Source organism: Anguilla anguilla, chromosome 13 (genome assembly GCF_013347855.1).
Source record: "Anguilla anguilla isolate fAngAng1 chromosome 13, fAngAng1.pri, whole genome shotgun sequence".
Classification (NCBI taxonomy): Eukaryota; Metazoa; Chordata; class Actinopteri; order Anguilliformes; family Anguillidae; genus Anguilla; species Anguilla anguilla.
The window spans coordinates 25821410-25846755 of record NC_049213.1 but is presented as its reverse complement, the minus strand read 5'-3'; the positions used below and the strand labels follow the sequence as shown (position 1 = coordinate 25846755).

Here is a 25346-nt window from a genome sequence, read left to right as displayed (position 1 = left end):
AAGGACAACGTGTTTCACAGAATTGCCAAGCAAACTTCCCGTTAAGGAGAAAGTTCCTGTTCTCCCTGGGGAGGGAGGAAGTCGTATGAACCAGACCGTGTAAAATACGAGAAAATGTGTGAGAGAGAGAGAGAGAGAGTAGAAAGAAAGAAAGAAATAATGAACAAAAGAAAGAAAGAAAAAGAAGGAAATTCAGATTTTCAGCATGGGGGACTGCCTGGAGCTTTCAGAGCTGTGATAGCCTGCTGGTGCCACGCGGCTGAAACAGAAAGCCTGGAGGCAGTAGGGTCCAGAGAGGGATGGGGTCTGGATACAAACAGCCTCCTGAAACACCAGACTCTCTGGAAAGCTGGTTCATTTCTACTGCCAGACAATGGAACTTATGTTACACAAGGTAACACAATAAAGGCAGTTCCTCATTCTTAACCTTGTCATTTAGTAAGGACACAGCATCAATAATTTAAACATCTAATAATGGAATAATGGAACCATAGAGAAACAGAAGTGATTAACCAGAACAGTTCAGATTATGGCACAGTTGGGCAGAAACACAGTTTTGTCATGCATATCACATAAAGGTGACTGTTGGAACCATGGATTGGATGAACATGAGATATGATCATGTTTATGAATAATTTCACATTATGCTCCATGGTCACTTTAAATAAAGGGTGGTCCATGTTTTCTGAGCATTCATGATTGATATTGTATTTCAATTTCTTGTACTGTAATTGTGAAAACCAATAAGAAAACAATATACAGAATATATTGCGGTTGGAAATATGCTTTATGTAGCCTCTAGGATATACGTTATGAAATTTAACTATAAAACATATGTTTTCATTGCTGGAGACAAGATTGAAAGCAAAAATCTCTGAAAAAAAAAAAACAGAACTTTGTACTATTACTTTCAGTGCCCCAAAATGGGGACGCCCAATGGAGAGACTCCATTGATGTGTCTCCAAGTCAGACAAACACGTTGATTGTTTGGTCATGTAAGGAATTATATTTAGTCGCAGGGAGGAAAACATGTTTATCTGACTCCATTAACTTCAAATCCTGTAAAGTGAAGATGCATGTGAATACATGTATGTGAGTGTGCGTATACGTGCATTGGCAGCTCTGAAAAAGGAAAAAAAACTGTTTATTATGACACAATATGACCGTTGGCAATAATCGAAGATAGGCAGTTTCAATGATGAGAAAGATGAACACTTTATTTTACAAAGCAAGACAAAAGACCGCTATGAAAAGAAAAGAAATACAAAGTAACAAACTAGGACAAAGAAAAGGAACACAAAGTGAGTATTGATGAATGCCCAAATATTCTGTACAGCAAAGACTATGGTACCAGGAGAACTGTTAAGCAGATTCTCCCCGAATGTTAAGGGACTTCCCTTAAATCCAAACCTGAGAAAGCCTTCCACACCCCACAGCTCCCTTGGTTTGCCCAAATAAGGTCTGGACACGAATAGGCCGGTGACATCTGCCCCACCAAGAAACCCCCCTACTCGTCCAGGAAGAGAGAAACTGCACTTCCCCTCCTCCTCTGTAGACACAGGAGAAGTATCAAAATCCAGTGACAGCAATAAGATACTTTGTACGATGGCACATGATCCTATGATTTTACCTATCAATTCTCCACATACTTCTCTATGGGAGTCCATGGTGGTGACCCATCTGTGACCCAAACACTTATGCAGGCATACCTAAATATACTATGCTTTACATACTTGTGATCATAACCCCATATACCATCTCATACCCGTTCAGTGTGCTTGTCTATGTTTGATATTATTCACAGTCCCCCACATTTATCATATCATCCTTAGTTATCCATATGCAAATACATATGATGCATTCTTTCAGTCCATGGTAGTAGTTTTGTCTTACCCAGGAGAGCCTGGGCCATTGTCCATGGATTTCAGAGCAGCAGTTTATGGCCCCCAATTGAAGTTCTTCTTGACCCTTCACCTGGTATGGCCACAGCTCCAAGAGGGTAATACCCTGTCATCTGATTCCTTCAACTCTTCCAGGAGGATAAGCCATTTGAAGCTTCCCCTTAATAAATGGGGCCGAAAAAGACAGTCCCAAGCAGCTTTCAGCTGCTCTCCCCATCCTGGGGCATTTCATGGCTCCACTCAGCTCCACTCATGTACGGCAGTGGAATTTTTACAACTCCACCAGTGTGCGCGGCATGGAAGAATATGTCCCGTTGTGAAGGGACAACAGAGCTGATTGGGAAAATTGAAATTTTACCTTACAGTCATATTGCAGTGACTCAGGAGACCATGCAGGAACTCCCAGTCCTTTTGCTCTCTTAGCTTTGGAAACCTTTATTAATTGGCATGGCCATGTGAGACTATTGAAGCATGTACCCATGTTAGGTATGGGCTATCCCACTAGGTCTTCTCATGATAACAACTGTGTCACAGTAGGTAGAGTCTGTGGGCTGAGAGCATTCTACCTCTTGTTTTTCCATCCCACTTGCATGGTAGACAGTCATATCTGATGCAATATGTATGTTGTTTTTTAAGTAAACGGATAGCACACAGTCTACCCGCCTTTCATATTTTTAAACTCTATTCAAAAATGTAGAAAGCAGAGTAACAAATAAAGAAAGGAACAGACCTCAAAAGATGTCATGGTAGAGGAATGAACACTGAACACCAGATGCAATAGTCAGCTGCCCTACGGGATGTGCCACATCTCTCACCAAAGCAGCATGTGATTTATTCATTTACTGTAAGTACCTTGTTTATAAATATCTCATCCCACCTGGCACTCAAAATTATTCAAAATGATTCTCTGCTCTGATGCCCCTGCAGCAGCCCCGCCCCCGCCCCCTCCCAACCCCTACCCCAATATATTTCACTTTGACTCCAATCAAGCAACTGCACAATATGTAATGTCCCTATGGGAAGTCAGGAAGAAGCACAGGAATCCAAGATGGGAGCAAATCCAGTAGAGAAATCCAGGATGCGCAGTGGAACATTTCAACTCCATCTTTTGCAAAATGCTCTCAGGTCTCTTCCCTATCTGGGTTTCTGATAGGTCATGTGTGATGGGTGGGTGTGTTTAATACATTGTGATCCTGTGACCCTCTCTTAGACCAGATTACTTAAGGAATGCTCCAAGGTTCCGGTGATAATAGAGCCAACTGAGGCAGTCATTGATTAACTGTCTAGAGGAGGATCCAGGAGCAGGAATCCACTCTCTCACTGTGTAGGTCCACCCAAGCCGAAACACTGGACTCAGAGGCACAGAGGAACCAATGCCACATTATCTTATAAAGCCTCATAATGAATTTCCAAAAACATGCCATGAACCTTCATAGATTAAAGGTACCCTTTAAAATAATTTCCTGGTTTATAAATAAAAATTCCACATTTTTGGAATAAAATATTGAAAAGGAAAATGAATGAGGCACATAACATAACACACTTACACAGAGCACTACTGACTTCCTCTACTTAGCCCTTATTAATCCTCTATTGCAATAAACAAAGTCAGGAAAAACAGCCTCTTTCACTGTCAACACACACAAATGTGGAGAAAAAAACAGTAATGTAAACAGAAGAAGAATCTGGAAAGGTTCTTCCTAGAAAAGTACTATCAATTTAACTTCAAATCAATCTAGCATCTAAACACAGCCACTTATATGTTAAAGCAGCAAACTAATCTGGATTTTGATTTAGTCCAAGTTGGTCATTTACAGTATAATTTACTTTAAACTTTATACTTGGATGTAAAGGTTCCCATGTTGGGGATGGAAATGTCAGTAAAGGACTTCATGTTGACTGGTCAGTGCTTCAGATTCACTTTGCACAATCGGAAGAAGAACCGTTCTGTCTCGCACTGGTTTTCCTGCTCCTTGCTGTCTCGCACTGGTTTTCCTGCTCCCTGCTCTCTCACACTGGTTTTCCTGCTCCTTGCTGTCTCATACTGGTTTTCCTGCTCCTTGCTGTCTCACACTGGTTCTCCTCCTCCTTGCTGTCTCATACTGGTTTTCCTGCTCCTTGCTGTCTCACACTGGTTCTCCTCCTCCTTGCTGTCTCATACTGGTTTTCCTGCTCCTTGCTGTCTCACACTGTTTCCCCTGCTCCTTGCTGTCTCATACTGGTTCTCCTGCTCCTTGCTGTCTCACACTGGTTTTCCTGCTCCTTGCTGTCTCATACTGGTTTTCCTGCTCCTTGCTGTCTCATACTGGTTTTTCCTGCTCCTTGCTGTCTCGCACTTGTTCTCTTGCTCCTTGTTGTCTTGCACTGGTTCTCTTGCCCCTTGCTCCCTTGCACTGGTTCTCTTGCTCTTTGTTGTCTCACACTGGTTCTCTTACTCCTTGCTGTCTCATACATTTAAAAATATATCTATCAACTGCTTTGCAGATGCCTGTACCCCACAAATTCTTACATATTATTAATTTTACCAGCTGCTGAAGAAATGCAGCCATTAAGCAATATTGGAAAAACCTTCTTCAGCAAAAAGCCTGCCAAGTCATGATCACATCTTCTTTTCCTCAATACCATAGAGGTGATTTGAGTCTCCCTCCCCTCCCCTCCCCCAAGCTCCACCGCTTTCATTGAGCTGACTCTTCGATTGGGAATTTGTGTTATGGGAGATCCAACTTGGGGTGATAACGAGGTGTGGAAAGATGCTGTTAGTAAGTGATGTTCTCTGATAAAAATGCTGTTTGGAAACCCTCACCACTCTAAAGCAGTTTAGGACTTGTAAACACGCAGCCTAAGCACAGTTTTGAGTTCACCTTTTTTCTCATAATGCTCTTCCTAGGCACATACAGTTCTGTCATTAAAAAGTGCTCAGGGACTCCAGACTGGTTCATATATCAAGCTTCCGGGTGTGGTCAGTGCCTCTCCTCTTCCCTACTGCAAAGCTTGGGGGTCTGTGAGCAATCACAATCCAAGTAGGGAGCCATTTTCCACAACTTAGCTAGCACACTATTGTCCAGTGAACTCCAACCCCCAGGGGTCTCAGCACCCGGTCTATAGCTGTGAACACATAATCAAAAAATCAAACTGTGCCATCTATGCCAGGGCTGCTGCTCACCGTTGTCATGGCAACCATCTCACGGCCCGCCAGGTGGTGATTATGGGAGTCGCTGGTCCAGAGCCAGTCTGACAACCTTTCCCCCCTCTCTCCCCTCTTTCCCTCTCTCCTCTTGCTATTGAACTGTCTTACTCAGTTCTTTTCCTGTTTATCTCAATTTCTCTCCGCATTCTCTTCCTGTTTATCTCTGTTTTGCTCATTTAAATCTCTCTCTAAGTAGCAAAAATGCAACAAATGCAACACAAGCTTCTTATTCTCTGTGAGCAGCCAACACATTGCTATCCAGATTAGGTATCATACGGTTGTTCAAATAATACTCAGCAGTGATATTGAGTTTGTGACAATGTTTTTGTACAAACTCCTTTAAAAGGCAATGAGTTGCCAAAGTAATGTGAGAGGGCCACACTACCACATATCTTAGGATCCCCAACTACACCTGTTACTGGTTTTGTAGTGGACTTTTCCGTATTTTATTTCCATGTGGGTGAGCAAGAGACTGGACACATTAACATTCAGACTCATCAATAAATTATCAGTCCAGGTACCTCCCCAGATCTGCAGACACACACACACACACACACATGGCAAGGCTGCCAAAGCATGCCAACAGCCTTTACATTTCACCCGCTGAAAGAGGTGCACCTCATCAGCGCCACATTTTTCACCTAAATAATTGATGTCTCATAGATATTAGTGGTGCAGAGACTCCACGACTCAGTCTCTATATTTAAATCAGAGCCCTTCCAGCGGAGGTGTATAAATAGAAAAGGAAGGTTCTTTTCTGAGGCAGGGGGATGTGGCTTAGAAGCCAGCATGATTGTCCTGCTAACAGAGCTGCTGCAAGGCTGCACTGTCCCAAAAAAGGGTCTTCTCACCCCATACATTATCACTTGACAGGATGGGAGAAAAACTACCTTTAAAACTGACTCCGTGACTTCATGATTTCAAAAGAGGCTTTTAAAATGAGTACCAAGCAAAGAAGCAAAATCTTAAAGAGATTTAAGTCAAATTCTTTTCACAACTTACAAACCCAAAGCGTTTTATTACGAAACCCCAAAAATGTCATCTTTCATGTTTTACATTTCTAGGATTTTGTATTGAGATGCAAGCATTTTACTGGTGTAAAAAGAGATAGGAAAAGTAACAGAAATGGAAAACATAACGGAAAAGGAAAAAGTTGAACATTTCTGTCAACTGACAGAACCATTTTAAACAACATAACCTTTTGTATAATTGCATTAAAGATAGCAAAAAATGTCCCAAAAATGAGAAAGAATAAAGGGTGTTACACAATTATTGAAGCGCAGAACAGCTCTTACACACACATCTGTCAGTTAGGAAGCTGTGATGCACCCTTCCCTTTTCACACAGAAGTGCCAACTGTCACATAAACCAAAAAATAAGCATGTGCGCACAATTACATGCACACATGCACGTGCACACGCACACACACACACACACACACATACTCATGCCTGACTAAACAGTTGCAAATAGTGCTGCATGTGAAAATATTGTACAAACTGCACAAGTCAGAACTCAAGGCACAAATTGGAGTATTTTCGGGGAGGAGGCCTGGGGTTTTTTCCACACTTAAAAAACTGTCTCTGGCACAGGGCCCATCACTGCATACACTGGTCATCGTTAGCTGCATAGAACATGAAAATGTCTCTCAACTACCACTTCATGAAGTGCTGTAGAGCTGAACTGTGTTTGGCTTGCTTATTTCAGAGCAGAAAACCAACTCAGCTCAGTCAGCTATTGATGCTAATGCTGGCCTATTTACAATTGAGCTGTGGGATAAAGCTGAGCAAGTGTGTTGCCCCTGTTAGATGGTAAAACAAAGGAGCATGGCATCATCAAGTGGCTTTCAAACAAACAACAGCCACTAAACTCAGCACACTCACTCCTTCTGTTCTTTCAAAAGGTGTGCGATGTCACATGCTATGGCTCTGCTTTCTGGAAGTCTGAAAGAAAAACGGTCTTGTCATGCTGACTGAGCCAGCTTTGACACCAGCGTGATCTTGTTGGCTGCTCCTCTGCATTGGAAGCAGTGTTTTGGGGTGCATTTCAAGGTACACAAGCAGTGTTCCTCCAGACTCCTGCATTCTTCATTGCTCAGCAGGCCTGAGTCTACTGTTCCTCAGTATCTGACCCTAAAGGCCACAGAAGAGATGTGGAATTTCCCCCCTCAAAGAGGCAATGCTACTCAGAGCAAAAAAGCATGAACATAAATCCATCGCATATGCATGAACAGGTTTTAGAAGTTGGCAGATGTAGCTTGTGTCTGAATGTCCCAGGAAAAATAGCTGCCTATGGAAGTAACCTCCCGATGTGGCTCTTATTCTGTGCAGTACTACTCTGAATATATTATGCTGCCTCCCCTCTTTCCCAATGAACTCATGAATGCCGTATCCTAACTAAAAAGCAAACTAGGCAGCCGGCCAATGGGCGGGCAAAGAACCAGTGTGATGCTGTGGCACCGTGCCTGTGGATGGCCTACACCCACACCATGCCTGCTACTGGTGTATTTTATTTTTTTTAAGTGAAGGGGAGATGATTAGCAAATGGAATGAATGCCTAAATTACAAGAGTCAGTCAGTCAGTCAGTCAGTCAGTGAGGGCACTTATCAGCCCTTGTGCGTCTTGTGGCTGCTGGACGTTGACTGGAATCCCCTCTCTCAGAGCCATAAACAGATGTCAGAGAAAGGATGACACAGAGCGCACTGGGCACATAAATCCAGTGGCGTGTAAACGTTGCGCCACTTCGGCACGTTGCACTCAGCCGTCCCCTTCCTTACATGGACTGACCAGACCCTGCCTGGTGCACTGCGCTCAAGCACCCTGCCTATCCCACCCACTCCCCCTCCCTCTCCCCAGAGCGCTTCACTGAACTGCTTTACTGCCACTGATGAGGAAGCAATCACAGCTCCAACAGCCACAACACTTAATTTTGTTAAGAGAAACAATCGAAGATCATAGCAATTTTGTTCATCTTTCCCCCAGAGGGTGGCTCCTTCCTCCTTCTGTTTAGCCCACGGATGTCCGAGTCCGTCCTCACGTCACTGGGAGAACTGCACGTATTGCCCCATGTTTAATAAAGATATGACATCATGTGCGGAAACACGGCTGCATGGTTGATCTGAGCAATTGCGCCACAGTGCTGACCTCACACACCACCAGTATTTCCTGCCCTGGACCATTCCCACGAACTTTAAACCCATTCATCACTAAAATAAACTTCAGCTGAATTTGTTCCCGGGAAATTTTGCCACGAACATATTCTTCTTTAGCTTTAGTAATTACGTGTATGAGGATAAGGATTTGGGCGGATTCTGTAATACTTTCCCTTGCATCACCCACACGTTCTGCACATTGAAAGTCAAATAATATGCGTTACTAAGGTAAATGAAGAAAAATGAATGGTTTACTTCCTCACATCTGGGACATCTGGATCAATGTAACAGTAATAAAAGTAAACTTGTATTGTAAGAATTTGATTTCGTTGTCATTCCTTTGTTATCAATTTTCCCTCCTGGACAAAAATACACAAAAAGAAAAACAGGACTGATTTACTTGTTTGCTGCACACATCTGTTGTGTTTCCAGAAAACATTTGACAAGGCGAATTCCCCCCACTGCGCACACTCAAGTAGTCCTCTTGCAATCATGGGCTTGATTAATGTGTCCCTATGCCATGTTCCCAGACCTTGCTATAGCATTGAGCACAAGCTGTTTCCAGACAATGCTGTCGCAGTCCTCTGCGAAAAAAGCATCATCGAAATGAAGCATTCTCCTTTCGGTAGTCGTTATGTATTATTAGCTGTGATTGTGTATCATTTTAGTATTGATCAGATCTACCGCTGTGTTGACAATGGAAGCCTACCTGTTACTATGGCAATGACACTAGTCTTCCATCAACCCTGGGCTTAAGGCGACCCCAGGGTCATGGGACAGGAAGCTTGGAATTTAATGAGACAGAATGGAGATGGATTTCCTGTTCTTTCCCCATTGCTCACATATCAATGTTGGCAAACCCTGGAGTTTCATAAATTACTGTCATCCACCCACTTTCCAGTATTCCTCTGTTTTATGTGTTGCTCAAAACCAGAGTATGGTCCTCCACAAATTCTGGAATTCCCCCATCTCCTATACTATCTAATCCCAATGATTCCTGCTTCCTACACTGCCCAACCCCAGCTTCCCTGCCTCCAGCATCATCCGACCTGTGCACTGCATCCAAAATTACCTCAGGACGCACAAATACGGACCCACAGTTCCACAAATACGCAAATATATTTGTGTAATTGTTTTTTAAATAAAAAAGTATTTTCTTTTATTATTTATTCCTGTTTGCATAATTTTGTATTTATTTTTTAAAACAGTGAGGGAGAGAGACCTCCCTATGATGAAGGGTCACCCATCGGTCAGCTAGGTGTGTCCCAGGGCGACACTGCCTCTCTTTAAAAAAATGACATATCTTGGGCCATTGGTTACCCACTCACACTTTGGATTGGGGGCAGAAAAGAGCAGAGTCCTGCTACCTGACAATGTGAAAGAAAATTACCAGGAGGACATGCTCCTGCCTGATTACTCCAGGAAGGAGCAGGGATATCTCCTGTAGTGCACACACACAAACTCAAAACGTCTGACATTATATTGAACCTTTCTTCTGTAGTGTTATCTTCAGATTCCAGCTTGGCTCATGGGAGGACAGAATTCCTGCTTCATTGTGTTTCTCCACAATTGGCTATTTCACTCCAGCATCACAGAGTGAAATAGCCAATTGTATAAATAACAAACCTCAGCCAGTCGAGTACTGTGTTCCTTCAATTCAGGAAATGTTGCAGAGACTTAAGCGCTTTTCCACCGCATGCTACCAGCTCAACTCGACATGACTCTACTCAACTCTACTCGCTTTTGGTACCAGGTACTTCGTTTTCCACTGCAGATAGTGCCCCCGTCAATGTAGCTGGTCGTCATAGTGACGCCACATGAAATTGCATCATCTTCAACGCGACACACATAGGAACAATGGAGGATATCGAAGGGATGGTGTTCTTGATTCTCGGTATGTGGCTGTTTGTCACAGCAAGGAGACAGATTTTGTTTCAGAAGAGGCTGAGGGCAGCAAGACAAAAGACTGCTGAAAAAAACTGGAGAGTTTGGGAAATCCTACATCAGAGCTCAGACGATGAGACGACTCTGGTTGCTCAAAGGTGACGATTCTAGTGACGATTCTCTCTGACCAATCAGTGGTCTACAGTGTTCTCACGTCACCTTTTGGTATCGCCTCAGCTCGCTTGGAACCTCGACGGAGGTGATACCAAAAAAGGTACCAGGTACTATCCACAACTTTTGCCCGATGGAAAACCAAAAAAAGTCAAGTAGAGTCGAGTCGAGTTTAACCGGTACCATGCGGTGGAAAAGCGACTTAAAATCATTCAGGAATCTAACATTGTGACAGATTTCATATTCATGAAGCTGGGATTATAATAGAGCCTAAAATTATGAATGATAAAAATCCTCTAAAATGACGATGCAATCCATAATCATAAGTTAGTTAGAAACCATTAAGGGGTATGGAATCATGAAGCCATCTGATGTCATGGCAGGGTCTGGAGTATCAGCACATTCTTGAATATCTATTGACTCTCTGCCCCCCAGCCTCACTTCCTTGTTTCCAGGACTACAGGTCAGAAATTAGTGCTGCTTCAAACTGCCCATTCTCCTATTCAAAGAGCACCCTGCCTGTCTCTGCTTTGCTGATCTTTCAGGTGTCATTCTCTGATGTCATCCAAAGCATTCCATTTTATGTTCCATTTCATTTTACCTTTAGGAAGTTGTTGGGAAAAGATTAAATGTTCCCATATCAGTCTGTGCCAATCAATGAAAAACAGAAGCTGTGTGTGTGTGTGTGTGTGTGTGTGTGTGTATGAGCATGTATGTGTGTGTGTTTGTGTGTGTATGTGCACATGGGGAGGAGTGGGGGATTGTATTGATTAATAAATTCGACTGGGCTCTGCTGGCCATTCACGTGTGCCTGGAGACATGCACTGATCTCCATAGCAACCATTCTCTCTGTTCCCTCAGTCCCTCCAGGTGCAATCCAATTGAGTCAACTGGACCAATGTGATGTGAGAGTGCTTCTGCACAGCCCCCAACCACTGGTTTACTGTTGCTGGTGCAGAACCAGAACCAGAACTGCACGCCATTGCTATTTCAAAACATCCATAGCCCTTGCAACAAAACAGCCATATGAGTAGTACGATAGCACATGCCTCATTGATCTTTCCAGACTATTCGAGACAATGGCACTGAACAGTTCCATTTGGTTGCACAATGAGAGCATGTGCAAGGCGAGCGATGGATGCTTGTATGCATTTCCATAAATACCAGCCTGTTTGGCAGCGGCATGAATAGCTATACTTCCTGTATGGGTTTAGGCTGTGGGGTTGTGTTTTTCCAGCCCACGCTGTGTACACTGTCCGAACAGTCTGTGACCTCACGGGACATTTATAATATTGACCTGACATGCATTTGCCTTCTGCCCTCTGTTTGCCCAGGAAGAAAAGCATAACACTGTGTTTTGAACTGTGGAGATGGGCTCTGAGATTACACAAGCATCTCACACACAGATCGGATTCATCTGGGAAATTCAACAATTCAACCCTCAGACCTTCTCAGCTTTTTAATGCCTAATTCAGCCCGAGACCTGCGCTAAACCTCACCTGGTGATTCAGCATTTTTTGGGAGCATGTACAGTTTAGAGAGACCTTGATCTATCCAGAAAAAATAAAAATGAATTAAAAAAGTTACAATTTCAAAAACCCACACATGGGAACGGTGTTATGCTCTCAGGAATGGTACTTGACTAATTTATTTTAGCAAATGCACACATGTACACATGTTGTTTGGTGATACTGAACATTTAAATATTTAAATGATCCCAATTTTTAGCATGCCGTTAAAACTTCTATGATCTGTGATTCAGGGAATGAGCTAAATTGTGTGGAGATTTTTTTGGTGTTCCCATTATCATTTTGGGGCTTCATGTAGTCTCCCAGATGGAAGGAAATGAGGAAAGGCAACATTTAGAAAACACCCAATCATGTGAAAAAATGCAAAAATAAGATAAAAACACATTCAAGTTAAAGAAGATATTCTGTCTCTTCCCTCGCATTATACCTAGGCTTACAAGGAGACATCAGTCTAAGTAGACATCAAGCTTTTAAGCAGACAGCCTAAGTATCCTGGAAGTTCTGGCAGTCTCCCACATGCCCACAAATAATACAGTACATGCCAGAACCTGTACCTTTGTTCCACTGAAAACTGCAGTGTGCAAAACCAAACTGTTGTACATTTTGTCCTGCATATCGTTAATATTCATCACACACTACCATAAAATGAATTCTATAATTAGCGACCCGAACTCCAGAGCTAAGCAGGAGAAACACCAAATGAGAAGTCTCTGACCCCCCTTCCATTAATACAGCATGACAGGCGTGCTAGTGTACAAAACTGTCCTCCCCACATGCACAAAGCACACACTTCAGGGAGGCCTCGCAAAAATAATATTCTTATTTATTCCTTATTTCTCAAGGTCGCATTAGTAGAAATTTTGTCCAGCGAGCCAAAAGGAGGTCAATGTGCTCTTTAGGTTCATATTTATTAATAAACCCTGTAGGATAACAAACCATCCTAAATGGAAAGTGTGGTGTGTGTGGTGTAGTATCCAGTATCTGTTTCAAGTAATTACTGCCAGTGGGTTGGCAGCCACAAGGTTTAGAGAACAATCAACATTCCATTATTCTTGAAGGCCAGCGAATGGGTAAGTTTATTTGCTATACGCAAGAGTGTGAGAAAAACAGAGGAAATGTTTTTGTATTCATTTATTCCTTATCTGCTTCCACATCATGTTCCATGCAATAGAGAGGCACGTGAAAGGCCCTGGCAATTATTCAGGCAGAACGTTGCGTTCATGCACACCGATGTACATGCTATGGAAGATTTCCACGGAACAGTGTGAAACGTGGGCGCCAAATCAATCCTGTTGTCTTGCCTTTGAAACAGAGGGCACTGAGCAAAGCCGTCCTTCAGACAAACCCTGAGTGGCCAGCCGATGTTCTATATTAATCTCTCTCTCTCTCTCTCTCTTTCTCACTCTCTCTCTGCTGCAGATTCTTTTCACTCCCTTCTTACAGCTGCATGGAACGTGAGTCTGTGCCTCCCTTTTTCCTACTCCCTCTCTCACCAAATGTAGCCATCATATTTCAGCAGTGAGTTCAAATGGTAAATGGTAAATGGACTGCATTTATATAGTGCTTTTATCCAAAGCGCTTTACAATTGATGCCTCTCATTCGCCAGAGCAGTTGGGGGTTAGGGGTTAGGCGTCTTGCTCAAGGACACTTCGACATGCCCAGGGCGGGGTTTGAACCAGCAACCCTCCGACTGCCAGACAATCGGTCTTACCTCCTGAGCTATGTTGCCCACAAAATGTCCTCTGAGATTATATGCAGCCTCTCAGCAGCCAGAGGCACCAAAGACATTTTGTGGGCACCACTGTCGCATGGACCACAGGACTATGGGGTAACAGCCCATGTGGAACCCAGCTGTAGTAGGCTACTCTCGACGGCAGAACCCTAATTGAATTGCTACTAGAGGAAGATTCTGAAGTTTAGCCATTTATGAATGGCTTGAATATCACATAAAAATACCTGTGTGTATAGAGGAGCATCTGTGCAAACAGATTACAGTAATGACTGGTAAGTGCTACCATTAGGCAGGTGCTTTATGTTCCATAGAGAAGCAAGCAGAAGTCTTTACTGTGTGCTGAATACAGCACTGATTCTGGAAAATGAGAACTGGGTGATGCCATAGAAGTTCATTTCCCATGCTGGAAAGAATGTGAAATTAAAGCCATAACAGTCCATCACCTGCATGCACACGCACACTGAACTCTATGTTTTTCCTACATACAGTTTTCCTGGACTCTCCCCACTTTGTCCTAATGTGAGGCTCACTGGCCCTGCAGTTCCGGGTCTTTCTGAGCTCCCTCTCACATGTATCCTGTGACTCCAAGGTCTCTAATGCACTGCTGCCCAATAACTGTGGAACTATGGCTTTATACCATCTTGCTCTCATGATGTGTCATTCTCTCTCTCTCTCTCTCTCTCTCTCTCTCTCTCTCTCTCTCTCTCTCTCTCTCTCTCTCTCTCTCTCTCTCTCTCTCTCTCTCTCTCTCTCTCTCTCTCTCTCTCTCTCTCTCTCTCTCTCTCTCTCTCTCTCTCTCTCTCTCTCTCTCTCTCTCTCTCTCTCTCTCTCTCTCTCTCTCTCTCTCTTTGTGATGTGGCCTGCAGTTTGGACACCGAGACTCCCCCTGGCTCACTAATGATCGGATCCCCAGAAGGCAGCCTGTACTGAATAATAAATTAAGCTAACCTTCATTGCTTACCTCTCACCTTTGACAAATTTGGCTTAGGGACCAATCCGCAAATGATTGTGGTAGCACAGTAGTGAGTTCATAGAGATCATATACTCTATCTCCCTAGCAACGTAAGAACACGCACCTGAGCAAACTGTTGTTGCTGAGGGCCTACCAATTGTTCACATCAGCATGTTTCTCAAAGTGGGCCAAATTTCTCCTGAACACAGCGCTGCCATCCCTGCCTGTGAAATTCATTTGCACTTTAACATAGGATTTCAATGTGACCTATTCAGATCATCAGCACATTTAGCAATAAAGCTCTCCCCTTCCTTATCTCTGTCCCAGGCTGACTGTATGTGTGAGACCGAATGCACATACAGTACATGCAAACCCTTGCTGGTCCCAATGTACTGTCTGTCTGCAATGCTGAATTTAGGGTTATTTTACATGGCTGCACATAAATGATTGCAGTGCCTAGGCTTAGTTCACATTATTGCTGTGCCTATTTAGTTTTAAAAGTTCCAGTATTCCAATGTTATCCATTGTTCATTTTCTGGTTAGAGAACCTTACCTAGAACAACTTTTAAATTATATATTTTTTTACATATTATTTTTTGACACATCTGGATGTGTAGCTGTGTAATTCAGGTTAAGTAAACAGAGAGCACACTGCTTTATCAAGGCGATGAAAAAAGTAAAGCGCACAGCAACCCACTAGCAGCAAGAACTTGAGCTGAAAAAGTCATTTGGTGAACAGCAGTGATTCCTATTCATTCCCATGGGCTTCCCACTGTCTCAAATTTATAATTAAGCTTCTCTGAGTTCAGTGTAAGGAAGAAGAGGCCATTTCTGGAATCTGGAGTGATTAAGCTCAATGCAGGCTCATTTCTTACCTATGGAGATTATTTTTATTCATGTTGAACACTACTCCTGCAGCATGATTCGCTGGTAGTTGACTGTGATCTGTCCTTAGTCCCCAGAGGATGGCTGTCCGGCCATTTATGTAAGAAATCAGCTAGACCAGTAACAGTATACCAGCGTCAATGAAGTAAGTCATTTATAGACCAGCTGAAACCAATCCTTGAATCCCCTTTGGAAATGAAGGTAATATTCCTGAACAGTACTTTACAAATGTTTCCAGAGAAAATGTTTCCTTCATTGAACATCTTTAGAAATGTATAGTTTGGAAGGCCATTTGTATTTGAATCCACCAGCAGATAATATTGTTTTTCAAGCAAATATATCCTTGTACATGCTTGAAGGTCTACTTTAAATGCGGACATAAACCGCAGATTGCTTTGCAACGCATATTGATCAGACGCTTATTTCCGGGGGTAGTGAGGTCAACTGTGAGAAGTGACACGGAACAGGGAAAACTAACCAGTTTATCTGGAGGTCAAATATTTTCTATGTATGCCAAAAAGTTTATCACATCGTTCTCTCATTGCGGTATGAGACAGAAAAGTCCACCATTTTCTTACACTGTGTTGTTCTGGAATAAGTTCCTTTACATTGTTCAAGCTCATTGAAAGTCAGCATGAAGCTTAGAAAATATGACACCTCATGTTGGAAAACAACCTGCACTGTACACTGTTTAATCCTTGTTTCAGGCAATATGAAACATCAGGCCTTGGTGATAATTAGATTATTTTGTTTGATCTGCAGGCTGTCTATTGGGATTTTTAAAAAACTTTTTCTGCATGTTACTAATCATTCATTGACGATATCAAATAAAATCAATATAGTTCTTCTAGCAAACAGGCATGGGTAAAACAGCAACACAAACAACACCAGAAAGCTGCTCAAGTTGTGTATCTGTTTTTCATTTGGTATGGTTATCAACTCGCAACCATGAATTAGAGATGAAAAATATAGGAAAAGAGAGAAAAAATGTAGACTCTCTCAATGGAGAGGGCTGAGTTCTACCAGGAGAGAGACTTCTGGTCATGGAAGATCTTGCTCATCCATCCCCCAGTCAGCTGCAGTGATTTTGGGGGAGTCAGGAGTTGGACATTGTTGCTCGGACATGATTTTGTGTCACTTTGGTTTTCACAGGTAGTTAATTATCCCCATCCTGAGCAATTACAAACAGGTTGTTCATAGAATCAATGTACATCTCAGAATGTATTCATGCATACTTTAAGGATATTTTTGTGGGACCTCAGAGCACATACAAGATGGGGATTGAGGTTGAAGCGTGGGTTACTGTTTGAGGGATGCTGTATTAAGGCTGAGGATGTCAGAAAGTATTTCACCAGACAATTGAAAAAAATAAAGATGAGGGTAGCAAAAAAAGAAGTGACAGCTTTTATGTAATCTGCCCAGTAACACATCTCACAGCACCAGTGCTGTAGAGGGTGTGGAGTGGGCAGGGCTGGGGCAGGGGAGGGACTTTCTATGTATACTCTATTTACAGTGATGCTGAGAGAAAAAATGGGGGTGGGAAGGGGGTGTGTTCTCTTATGCCCCCATCTGTCTGCCACACTCTCTCAAAGCACAGCGTGAGATATATGGACATTGAATAAGCCAGGCAGACAAGAATTTGTGCTGTGGATTTATAGACATTCGACGAACTGTGGGGAGCAGCTGCAGCGAGCAACGTCAACACACTCTGCTTCCAAGCTTCACAAACCACGGCCGCAACCACACGCAGCAGGAACGCAGCACATAAAGTCAGGGCGCAAACCTTCACACAGTGAAATGATACATTGAAAAACTTCTGTTTCTATGTCAGTCTCCCAGGAAACCTTTAACCAGCAGACACTAATGTTGAGTGAACATTTCCAGAGTTAGTGTTGACAGCTGAACGTTTTTCCTCTGCTGTATTATGACGCCTCTTGTGCTGAGCCACCACCCCTCACACAGCACCCTGGTTTCCATCACTGATTCCCTCTCCAGTTCCAGTGAGGGATTTAAGGAGAATAAGAAAGCCAGTGATTGAGTCTCAGGTGATTGATTATTCCTTGGGGATCAGACGAACCGTGAAAAGTGTGATGACTGACTGATAGGTGCTGATTCTACTTTCACAGAGGTCTGCATGCGTGCTCCGACAGTGAAAAAGCCATAAATAATTACTATATAAAATATCAGATAAACATTTAGTCTAGACTCGGATCATTTGAGAAATTTCAAAACCATTTGCAATTTATGAATAAAACACAAGTTTAAGTTAAGCTTGATTTATTCATGCACAAAAAAATGAGACAGAAGACTGTAATTGGCAATTGGATGCTGTTGTCTGATGCCTAATACACAGTATAGTGCCACAGTGCTGTAATGGGCTGCATTCTTCCAGGCATGAGTCAACAAGAACAAACAAAAACCAAGACAGAACGTGTCTGGTTGTACACATGTGACTCCAGAAAGGGGCTTCAGCTGACCTCTAATGCATGAGCACATGAATAGCATTTGTGATCTTGAGCAGTAGGATGAAAAATCCACACTGACAGCTCATAAGAGCCCTGCTGTAATATACTTTAGGTTACAACTCCAAAGTCGTGGGCACAGGATGACATCTGCAGCTATAGATACACCAGATTGCACCTTCTTTCACCATTGTGAAGTCAAGCTTTATTAATGTGAAATTAAAAATTAATTGGCACTGAAAAATGAATGAAGAGAAATCTGCATATGGGATCGGCCTATTTTAGTGATGCTGCCCTTCAATTAAACAGGAGAAAACAAGCCTGTAGCCATGATTAAACTGTGTAGAGCTGCTTCCATCATCTCTTGCTCTGATGGGGATGGTAAATCTAATTTGAGGACACTATTTGTCAAGTAAATGAATAAAATCTGCAGTCCCCACCTTGGCTTTACACAGTTCTTCTATGTATACACGCATTCCAAATACATACATACATACATACATAATAGCCTTTTTTATACATTCATCTCTCTCTCTCTCTCTGTTCTGCACGGCTGATAAAATAAGTTCTACAAAGGTCAAGAACAGGTGAAGGTGAAGGAAATGTACTCTCACCTTAAGGAAGAACAGAAAAAAAACATTTTGAGGAGGGGTAAATATATCCTGTCCATTTCTGCCCATTTCTGCCCATGGGTCTTCACATTACATTATACTGTCACTTGTGTAGGCTGCTACATTTTTATACACACACATTGATGCATACAAACACACACACACACACAATTTTACTGAATTAGGCCATGACACACATTTTAACACATACCACGCATATACATGCAAAACAGGCTGTAGGTATGGGTAAAGTTATATCATAAATATTAAATGAATATTGATATTTAGCAGTTTAAGCAATATGATTTCACATAAACTGAATAAACAGAGAAGTAAAAATGTTTTAAAAAGAGAATACTAAATGCTCTACAGGTCTGTACACACACTGAAACTCCTGATATTCCTGCAGTTCATAATAATGCCATTATATAGCTAACAACCTCAATTTAAATTAGTAAGGCACAAGAGGGAGCCAAATGCACCCAAAAGCCCACTTTTGGATAATTAATGTGACACTGCCTTGGCATTTCGTTCAAGGTGTGGGTTGCAGTCTTGAAGGCATCTCATCATTTGACATGTGAGGAATGTGCAGATGTCGTCTGTGCTGTTACCTCATTAGCTAATACCACAGGAAATGTGCAATACACACAGCTACCAGTCTGTCCTTTGACATTGTGTAACTACAGTGACTTGAGCCACACACAGCAGACACTGCATTTGGAACCACAGAGCCTGTACCTGGAACTACAGTCTATGCGTCTGGAACCATCAAAAGGTGTACCTACAGTCGGACCACAGCGGATGAAAGTTCTGATTTTATTTGAGTGACATCAATATTTCTATGCACACAGTTTGTGTTGTTTCTCCTCAATCAAGTGTTCACTGGGCACCTTATTTCTTAACTATACACATTGATGTTGCCAAGTAACTGTTTCATTGATTTGGTGCACCAAGTGTCCCTCTAGCTCTACCATTGGCCATCAAATCAATCAAAATGCCTGATGCTCTAAATCTTAACAAAAAAATATGGTATGAATGATAATTCTTGCGTTTAAAATAAGAACACCTTTCATTTTGTTGTTTATCCTCTGATTATTAAATGGCTGCAGTAATGCATTTAGAATCCAGTGAAATGGAATGAGGTTTTACACCCTCCTTTTAAGCTAATTAGATATTGATATATGTGCCGGTACAACTGAGGGAAGATTGCCTTTTTTGTGGGATCAGCTTGGCAGAGAAAATGTTTACTGACAAAACTATCAAGTAGATTAATATTTATGCTTGAACTGCAATCAGATATTTTTGAATAGAATATCTTTTGACAAATTGAATCTTTTCATTAAATACACGTATATTGTAGGAACTCACTGGTATAATGTAAAACTAGTCCGTTAATGACTGTTCAAACACTTTCAATGAATGCTCCAAGTTGCTTACACCATGTTATTCAACATGTCTCAATTTCCATCTAGAAAGCTAATTATTTACTATGTCTATGCACTATTTATATTAATTTTGAAATGTTGGAATCTGTTCAAAACTAAAATGAGTGACTATCCTTTGGATTTCAGGGGTTAAATATAATAGGTACTTTCTTTCTTCACAAACACGTTGATGTGATTAGTTTAGTGATAAAAATGGGCGATAAAAATTAATAAAACTAATAGTATTATACTGCTGGAGCAATGCAAATTTGAAACAATTCCACAAAGCAGATGAATTAAAACCCCAATTTAATAACCACAACAATCCCATGACCACATATGACTACTAGTGAACACAGAGTGGGATGCACTGTATTAAGACTCGCCATACAGATTTAACATGTAATCAATATAGGAAAACACCAAAAATACTGAGATTATATCTCATTCATTATCAACTGAAGTGTATTATATTCACAGACACCCAATGACACAAAGTGCCAGTATACTTCCCAACTTTCTGTAAGCAGCACCATACAGTACACTAGGTCACGAGGCCTCATAAAACTATATGTGTGGTCTTACCATTAGCACACAATCCACTGAAGGTGACTGACACGCACACATCCTGTTGACACCTCATGCGGGTATAACTCTTGTGGAAAGCTGAGAGAAGACCACATCTGTGGACCCTCACTGACACAGTATTAATGGCAAAACACTTCCATCTGACCCCCCACAGCCCCATTTCCCTAATGTGGCCCATTTACCTGGATAAAAATATTGTTTAAGCAAACAATTCATGACAATGTATGCTACAAAATGACCACATGTTATAAACACAGAGAGGGGATTGATCAACAGGCAGAATCCAATTATATATTAAAGTATACAGTGACCATGCATGTTTTTCCACTTCAATATTTGAGTGGGTTTTGTGTGGTTTTCCATTCTATCAAAAGCAAATCATTCACACAACACCTTTCTATTTATAACTGTAAGGTGTTCCATTAAGGGCATCTCTCTGTCTGAGATAAAGCACACTTTGTTTATATCTCATTGCTTCTACTACTATCACTCCAAATGATTTCTTGCCTGTTGCTAAAGCAAAGAAAGGTGTTCCTTTCAAGAAATATCCTCTGTAATGTGCAATGTGTTCCATGACTTAGTTCTCTGTTTGGTAGAACACTCTGGGGCATTTCCTTTGTTGAAAATGGCATATCAAATTAAAGGATTGATTAATTCATGGATCTAGTCATTTCAAGTCAGGAACACAATTCAGAGAATCAAGCCCTCAGGCCCCCAATGATATGTATATATTCTATTATATTAAGCCCATTTCTCTTGTTCAGAGAATAGGAAAAGATACTACTTTCATTATGGCAATCTACAGCACAAAGCAATTATATTCATAAAAGATTTTTACATTTTTGAGGACCATATTTCTGCACTTTATATTTCCCTCATTTTAATCATGCCAACAAAACGCGAAAGAATGATTCATCAGGTTGCTGTTATTATTATTATTATTATTATTATTATTATTATTATTATTATTATTAATTGTTGTTGTTGTTGGTGGTGGTGGTGGGATTATTATATTATAAATTATCTTTGAAAAATGTATGGAATATGTTGTTCTTGTTTTTTCACGATATCCAATCACCATGTAAAGGTTGGCGCTGTGTTGACAAACTGCCGTAAATTACTTGACCTCGGGCAGAGTACATGGAGTTAATGCGTCAGTTCTCCGCGATCCATTTAAATCGAGCTTAAACACACAAATCCCATGATAGACTGAACAAGTTCGAAAGGAAATCCTACTGCGAACTGATTAACTAACAAGACACATTAAACTCATTTTATTTATTTAACCATGGAGTAGCCATATCCGCATACTTACTTTTGCTGCAAGTGATGAACTTGGCTTCTCTAGAAGATCCCAAAGTTTCTTTCGCTTATCTGCACAGCACGAGGTATCAAATTCCTCTCCTTCTCTTTCCCTCAAAGTCTCGGCTTCGCGTTTAAGCTCCTCGTTCATTTGTTCTTTTTTCTGATGATAGCGAGCTTGGCAACAGGACTCCAGGTAAATCTCGTCGATTCCCCAGTAGTCCAGTTCTTGGCTGAAAGACAAAGCACACATCTCCTCCATCATGTGTAACTTTCCGGTGCGGTAAAAATTCAGAATAGAAGTGAATGCCCCCGGGTGTCTGTCAAAGAAATATTCGTTCTGCTCCAAATTATAATCGTCGCATATCTCCATTATGGAATCATGCGTGTTGCAGTCTCGTAGTTTACCCAATCTCGTGCGGGGTAACCTGTCCAGCGTTCTCCACAGAACCTCGTGCAGAAGACCACCGACATTGAGCCTCACACGGCGGGAACACGACTTGCTACGAAGTATGTCCACCGGCTCAGGGGGAAGCGAGCAAGTCGACCGAGATCCGGATTTATTCATCCCTACGGAAGAGTTCGTCCACTTTCTTTCTTTCGATTGGCAAAATTCTGTCAGTCCTGAAGACAAACTCCGGGCGTTGCGTTAGCGTCTACATTTGGATCTGTGTTCCTCCATTCTTGCGACTGGGAGGGAGGAAAAGAGGGGAAAATATCAGCAACACTTTCTAAAATGGACACCGAACCCAAATGACCTACGGCATTGAGAAAGAACATTTCTCAGGCAATGTCATTTGGTTTATCCAATAATCAGAGGAGCAAATAGATAATTTAATCTGCTTCAGAAATAATCCAGCAGCTTTCCTTGCGAGCAGTGGGGTGGGGGAAGTCTAATGAGAGAATTCGGCTCCAGTAGCGAGCGCTGTCCAGTGAAACAGTGCTGAAACCACCGCTCTGTCACTCTAGGAAACAATCAATTCATTGCACTGTCCTTTCTGTTTCAGTGCTGAAATAATTGCACTTCTGCAGATACTTCAATAGAAGTCATTCGGTTTGTCGCCAAGAGAACCTAGCAGTTCCTTGATATTCTAAGGTGTTCTCGTACTTGGGATCTCTCCCAAAGAGATAATAGCCCTACTGGTTTGTTTAAGAGTTAGAAAAATTTAAGAGATACACGTCCAGTTAGTCAAGATTATTGGTTTAATCCATTTTCATGAAGCCCTACGACCAAATAATTGAATCACAGACGAGTTCACGGAGACTCCACTGTCGATGTGAGGAGTTTCTATTAGTCGGGACACAACAAATGGGCAATGCTGCCTGTAGCCAATGCACAACAATAGCGACGTACAAAGCGAGTTGTAAGTTAAATAAATCGTAAATATACATACATACAGGCTAAACACCCTTTAAATATAGAGGATTTAAAATAGGCTACACACTTAATGTAAACCTTCGGTTCACTGTCTGTGTTTTTTTATTTTTATTATTTTTTCAAGCAACATCAGTGTGAATTTGAGTACTACGTCCTCGCCGGAGTTCACAAACGTCAAAGAAAAATGTTACTGATAACGTCTGATGTATATATCGATTGTCCTTTCCACCAGGCTCAATCAGGGAAAGGACATTTAAAATACTTAAATGAAGATAAATGGGGGAGACATCACTGGTTTGTTCTTCCTCTCATCCCTCTCAGACCCTGCACCTAAGTAATCACTTTGGTCCCAGACATGTTTCAGTAGGAGACAAAACCATACAAAAAACCAATCCGTTTGTCCTACTTGTTTCTTTTTAACCGGAGATAACTGTAAAGGATCAACAAGTAGCCAACGTTATGAATCCGTACAATTTTTTGCTGTACCTGACTCTTGTATCTGCGCGTGAAGGAAGACATAGCTGCGGGGTTCTGAGGAGGGGTGCTTCGCGGCAGCTCCACCATCGGGCTCCAGCACACTGGCGGCGTTTTTAACTCTTGCTATCCCGGGTCGAGGGGCTGGCCGCGCAACTCTCACCTCCAACTTAGAGTGAGAAACATATATCCACTGGTACCCGCATTACCACGCCACGGATATCGCCAAGATTCAGTCGAAGCCGCACTCCATTCCTTAACGTGTTTTTAGAGTAGGCTGTAACCTTAAAATGGACTGAAACATCAACATAGCCTGCACATTTCTCAAACAAGCTCACTTGTTCAATCACAGTTTTTATGCAGTTTTTACAAGAGTAAGAGTAATTACAAAACAATTGTTCGACGGGTCTATTGAGAACTCTGCGAGTGGTTCATCTTTGTGAAAAAGCATTCATAACGTAATTTAAGATCAGGATCATGAACGTGTTCATGGTTATGAACGTGTATAATATATCAAACACCACAGGAAGTAAGAGAAACTCCACATTTCCTACATAGTAACCCCAGAGGGACTTGTTACAGAACCGATACAGGTCCTGACCACAGGTAACCTGAGTTTATAATGATGATCCAAATTATAGTGTGCGCATGTAGTGCCGGCAAAGAAGAGAACACATTGTTGCATGTTTACATTTCTCCGACCAGGCAGTTAGGATCTCGCCAAGCTCCTCTCATACCATACAACCCGTTAACCACACAATTCACTGTGACTAAAGCAGCATACCGTGCGCACGCACACACCCGCTCCCTTCAGGTTTTTGGGATTAATAACATGGAATGGTTTTTAAAACGCGCCTGATACGCGCACTCCGTCCGCCACTACAACATATCTGTCCTCTAGTAAAAACTTTAGCGAGAAAACCAAACGTCCAAATGATTAATATAGCTTTGAAGTTAGGCAGCTGTACTCGTTCATCTTCCACGCTTCTCCCACAAATCCGTAGAGGTATGTGAAATTGTGTCACCTTCATCCTTTATTCTGAATAAAATTAGTTCATTTGGGATGAAAGACATGGCGCTTATGAAAACGACCGATGGTTAATTACATAGGTACAAGATTGATAAAATATCGCCGCTTACCCTTAAACACGTCCGCGAGGGTTTACTCCGAGCGGCAACAGAACGTCCAGATTGAAAGCAACCATCGTGCCCTCGAAAGTGGAGTGTAGGCGTTCGGCGACGAGGAAAGAAGCTCCCGTTTTACGCTTAAAAAAGTGGGTCAAAAGAGATACTGTTGTTCCTATTGCCTTGAGTATTAAAAGAACAGAAAATAAATCTAAACTCTGCAGTCGTCATGTTCCTTCGAGCTAGCCATTGTTTAACACTATCCGAAAACACCGGGTCTGCACAATTAATGAGCAGTCAGAAAGTGTTTAAACTACTGACTACCAACTCGTTATTTAGAATGGGTCCTTCTTCAAACACATGCATTAGATAGCTTAGTTATTTGGCATCGGTGCTGGCAAAATGAAATTAAAATGGCAACTTTTTTTAAAGCAGTTCCATTAAAGAGATTCCATAGTGGAATGCAAATAAATGAGTAATACAACATACAGACATGAAGTAAAAAAATAAAAAAAAGTAAAAAATCAAAGTTATTGTGTCAAAAATTTACTTGAGGTGTACATGACATAATAATAATATACAACTCTG

At 41.7% G+C, this 25346-nt stretch overlaps 1 protein-coding gene across 4 annotated transcripts in view; it reads right to left on the bottom strand.

Annotated features, from left to right (window-relative positions):
* Positions 1 to 25295, bottom strand: part of LOC118211426 (potassium voltage-gated channel subfamily B member 1-like) — a 37243-nt gene extending 11948 nt beyond the window's left edge. Inside the window, exons 1-3 of one of the 4 annotated variants that reach the window (XM_035388620.1) lie at positions 24774 to 25295; positions 23646 to 23802; positions 21795 to 22471 (exon numbers count right to left, since the gene is read on the bottom strand). In XM_035388620.1, the coding sequence (XP_035244511.1) occupies positions 21795 to 22349 (555 nt within the window). In that variant the 5' untranslated portion in view covers positions 22350 to 22471; positions 23646 to 23802; positions 24774 to 25295. Of the gene's footprint in view, positions 1 to 21794; positions 22472 to 23645; positions 23803 to 24773 lie in introns of those variants that run through there. The other 3 variants (XM_035388621.1, XM_035388622.1, XM_035388623.1) reach the window with 3 other exon arrangements.
* Between the last annotated feature and the right edge of the window lie 51 nt (positions 25296 to 25346).